Source organism: Alexandromys fortis, unplaced genomic scaffold, assembly GCF_014885135.2.
Source record: "Alexandromys fortis isolate MF-2015 unplaced genomic scaffold, M_Fortis_MF-2015_v1.1 scaffold_9, whole genome shotgun sequence".
In the NCBI taxonomy this organism is placed as follows: Eukaryota; Metazoa; Chordata; class Mammalia; order Rodentia; family Cricetidae; genus Alexandromys; species Alexandromys fortis.
Window position 1 is genome coordinate 1,510,694 of NW_026067892.1, and position 4,576 is coordinate 1,515,269.

The 4,576-nt window shown below is 53.3% G+C and overlaps 1 protein-coding gene across 1 annotated transcript in view; it reads right to left on the reverse strand.

Annotated features, from left to right (window-relative positions):
* Window positions 1-2,387, reverse strand: part of Tcp11 (t-complex 11) — a 19,049-nt gene extending 16,662 nt beyond the window's left edge. Inside the window, exons 1-2 of the mRNA XM_050141249.1 lie at window positions 2,171-2,387; window positions 1,163-1,235 (exon numbers count right to left, since the gene is read on the reverse strand). Of these exons, the coding sequence (XP_049997206.1) occupies window positions 1,163-1,235; window positions 2,171-2,291 (194 nt within the window). The 5' untranslated portion in view covers window positions 2,292-2,387. The remainder of the gene's footprint in view (window positions 1-1,162; window positions 1,236-2,170) is intronic.
* Window positions 2,388-4,576: the final 2,189 nt, after the last annotated feature.

Below are 4,576 nucleotides of genomic sequence, written 5' to 3' on the forward strand. Positions count from 1 at the left end.
CACACACACACACACACACACACACACACACACACACACACACACACAAATTGTCTCAAAAGAAAATTACTGCTCCCACCCACCTCTTCCTCGTATATTCCTATTCTGAGAGCATTATCTATCCAGTCATGAAGGCTACGTTTTGTTATTGCTCTTTGTTATGACTTTAAAAAATTAAGACAATGTCCACACTCAGGAGGCAGAGACAGGAGGACCAGCCTGGGCTACACGAGACCCTATCTAAACTAAAAAACATACAAAGGCAATTTAATATAAAAAGGAGAATCTTTCCAACCAATGCAGTTGGAATAACTAGACAGACATCCCCGTGGGGAGAACGGAATTTAAACATGAAGGTAGACCAAAGGATCTCACCTTCAGACAGAGTTTTAAATCACTGTAACTAGCTTTGACAGATTAACCAGAATAGGAACGGTGGCAACCAACGCACTTGCCAAGATGACAAAATCTGGGTTGTTTTCTTTGCTTGTTTGAGACAGGGTCTCCCTGTGTAGACCTGAACTCTGTGTAGACCCGGCTGACCTCACACTCACAGATCTGCCTGCCTCTGCCTCCCAAGTCCTAGGATTACAAAGACAGAGGTGTGTGTGTGTGTGTGTGTGTGTGTGTGTGTGTGTGTGTGTGTGTACCATCACACAATGCTGAGTTTTTAGTGGTGGTCTGAAAGGGAGTGGCACTATTAGGAGGCATGGTCTTGCTGGAGGAAGCGTCACTGTCGGGGCGGGCTTTGAGGCCTTCCCTGCTCAAGTTCTACTCAGTGTGACTGTGAGGCCGCTTCTGGTTGCCTGCATATCAAAGATGTAGGGCTCTCAGCTCGGCTCCCGTGCCATGGCTGCCTGCACACCACCACGTCGTCGCGCCATGATGCTAATAAATAAATGTGAAAACGTAAACCACCCCAATTAATGCTCTCCTTTCTAAGAGTTTCCGTGGTCGAGGTGTCTCTTCACAGCAACAGAAACCTAAGACAGAGATAGTGATTGATTGATTGATGATTGGGAAGGGGCACACATGAGGCCCAGGAATTAAACTAAGTTATTGGATTTAGCAGTAAGTGTCTCTGCCCACAAAGCCACAGAACCCCTCAATGCTCAGTGATGACGTCAGGACCCCAAACAGATAAAAATATAAAAGCCCACACCTGGTTGACGATAAAGTCTTCTCTTCGGAGTGGCAATCGAGCTTGGAAACGTCATGAACTCTCTCTGCCAAGCCTGTGATTGAAAGAATGTCTGGTGGAGCCGGGCAGTGGTGGCACTCGCCTTTAATCCCAGCACTCATGAGGCAGAGGCAGGCGGAGCTCTGTGAGTCCGAGGCCAGCCTGGTCTACACAGAGAAACCCTGTCTCACAAAACAAGACAAACCAACCAACAGTGACCTGATGAGGCGATCCTATCTGCTGCCCTCTGAATTATTCTGGCCAAGACAGCGGCACAGTCAGCTACTTAAACAGACACACTGCTAGCTCATGGTACTAAATAAGCGTTAGGAGGAAGCCTTCAAAGCAGGGCTGAGCCACAGGGGCATCCTGAAGGACTGCGGGAAACAGTAAACACCTCAACTGCAACAGAAGGTCAACACCAAAGCACCCGGTGTGAGGAGGGCTCAGCAGGGAGAGACAAAAAGGGACTAGAATACAATTCTCAAAAATCCAGATCGCCGCCGGAGGTGGTGGCACACGCCTTTAATCCCAGCACTCAGGAGGCAGAGGCAGACGGATCTCTGGGAGTTCGAGACCAGCCTGGTCTACAAGAGCTAGTTCCAGGACAGGCTCCAGAGCTACAGAGAAACCCTGCCTCGAAAAATCAAACCAAACCAAAATGCAGATCGCCCCAAAAACAGAAAACTGCAAAACAGAGTAACCCTAATATACAAAATCTAAGAGAGGAATCTGATAATACACTCAGGAGCTCTTTTACCTACAGACTTAACGACCTCCAGGTGTTTCCAAACCATCAAACCCTGACTTTCACAACGCCACGCCGGGGGCCTGTTTCAAGTCATTTTGTTAACCAGCAGCGACCCCGCGTGGCCACAAGGAGGAGAACTAAGTGGAGAACGTCGAGGGCAACCTCGCAGCGCGTGCACCGCGGTGATGCCCGACGCCCGGGGTCGGGGGCATCTGGGGTCAGGCGACAGTTGAACATACGTGTTCGGTGGCCCTGGGCGCTGCTCCCCTCCTCCCGAGTGTGTCCCGCGTGGGGCTCACGGGAGGCGCCCTCGGCCGTGCTGAGCTCCTTCCGGGAAGCCCTCTCCTTCACGTCTGGCATCTTGGTGGTGCTGGTATCTGGGTGGGCGACAGAGGGACCAGCGCTGGCGCATGGAGGAAACTGAGGCCGCAGAGTCCGGCTTTCCGCCCACGCAAGGTGCCCCCCCTCGGTCGCCGGGGACGCCGCCCTAGGCCGACGCCCCCCTACCCTTCACCCTTCCCTCACCACCTCCTCTCCCTCCTCACCTCCCCTTACCACCACCTCTTTCCCTCTCCTCCTCCCCCTCTCCCTTTTGACCTTCCCCCTCCTCTCCCTCCCTCTTCCCCTCCCTTCCTTGCCCTTTTGGCCTTCCCCCTCCCCCCTCCCCTTCCCTCTCCCTCTCTCATCTCCTCCCTTCCCTCCCCCTATCTCCCCCCCCCGTCTCCCCTCTCCCCTCCCCTCACCTCCTCCGCCGCCGGCCCGCCCACTCTGGCTGGCTCTCGGGCACGGGGAGGGTAGGCGGCACCGGCTGAACCACCTGGGAGGGCGGGGCCTGGGAGCTGGGCGGAGCCACCGGGCCCCTCGCTGCGGGCGTCACGCACCCCCTTCACCCCTACCCTGCGGCCAGGGCAGGAGTGGGAGCGCCCGAGATCCGCAAACAAACCGCTGAGGTGTCCTGGCAACGTGGCACGTGCGCACGCGCCCCTCCCCTTCAGCACCCATCGAGCCTGGGCACCAGTCACCGGCCACCTGCTCACCTTCATCCCTCTCCTTTTCTAGGTGTCCGGAGCTGGGGCTCAGGAGGAGCCTGCCGAACACGGAAGAGGGGAGCTGGCCTTGAACTTCTGACCCTCCTGTCTCCGCCTGAGTGTGGGGTCACCAGTGTGAACCACCGCGAAGGGTTCGTGTGCTGGGGATGGAAGGGGCCTCAGGTACTTCACTGATTGAACTCAGCCCCCAGCGCTGAGTCCCAGTTGGGGGCTCAGCGGTGAGAAGCTCGGGTCCTCTGGAGGAGGACCACAGTTGAGTCCCGTCACCCACATGGCTGCCCACAGCCATTTGTAACTCTAATGTCAGGGCATCCGACTCCCTCTTCTGGCCTCCCAGGGCTCTGTATGCATGTGGCGTGCTGACATATATGCAGACAACACACCCATGCATATAAATTGTCTTCTTTTGTTTTGGTTTTGGTTTTCGAGATAGGGTTTTTCCGTGTAGCCCTGGTTGTCCTGAAACTTGCTCTGTAGGCCAGGCAAGCTTCGAACTCAGAGATCCACCTGCCTCTGCTTCCAGAGTGCTGGGATCAAAGGCCCATATCATTTCTGCAGCTTAGATAATTAAAAAAAAAAAGTTAGGGCTGTGGCTTGATTAGTAGCCCTGGGTAAGCTTCTCAGCTGCTTAAACCAGGCATGACAATACAAGCCTGTAGTCCCAATGTTCAGGATGTGGAGGCAGGAGGATTAGAAGGCTACCTAGGAGTTCCCAGGCAGCTTGGGATAAATGAGACCCTCTATGTCTCACAAAGAAAAGAGAAGTGAACTTAAAAGGAGAAAGAGAACCCAGAGGCAGGGCTCTGTCTTCTTCCTCAGACTTGGGTCATCAGCTCTGAGAACCTCTGCCTGGGGTTCCTGGCCTTGTTACCGTGTGAATTCATGACCAACTCATAGTTTTGAGACAGAAAACTGTGAAGAGAGACGAAAATTTTACTTTAAAAGCTCATGAGAATCTGGGGCTCAAGCACAAAGCAAGGCCAACCCTCCAAACTGTCCGCCCCATCAGGCTCCCTGACTTTTCTCTCCAGTCAGCTGGGAAGCAAGGTCACCTTCAAATGTGGCAGTGACGTCACACTGTTTCAACGTCACACAATGCAGTGTTTAGACTCCACTGTTGACCTCGCTTTTAAAAGGAGCATTCGTGCCTGGAAAGATGGTACCTAGCTGGCAGCTCACAGATCAGATGCCCTCTTACGTCTCTAAGGGCTCTTGCATGCACACGGCACACAACCCACACAGGTATGAGCTTGTGTGTGTGCGCACACGCACATATAAAAATAACACTGCTAAGACACCGCTGTTCTTGCTGAGGACCAGCGTTAAGTTCCTGGCACTTAACATGGGGGCTCACGGGGGCTGGAGAGATGGTTCCGTGGTTAAGAGCACTGGCTGCTCTTCCAGAGGTCATGAGTTCAATTCCCAGCAACCACCTGGTGGCTCACAACCATCTGTAATGAGATCTGGCGCCCTCTTCTGCCATGTGGGCATACATGGAGGCAGAATGTTGTATACATAATAACTAAATAAATCTTAAGAAAAAAAAAAAACATGGTGGCTCACAAACATCGGCAACTCCATTTCTAGGTTATTTAC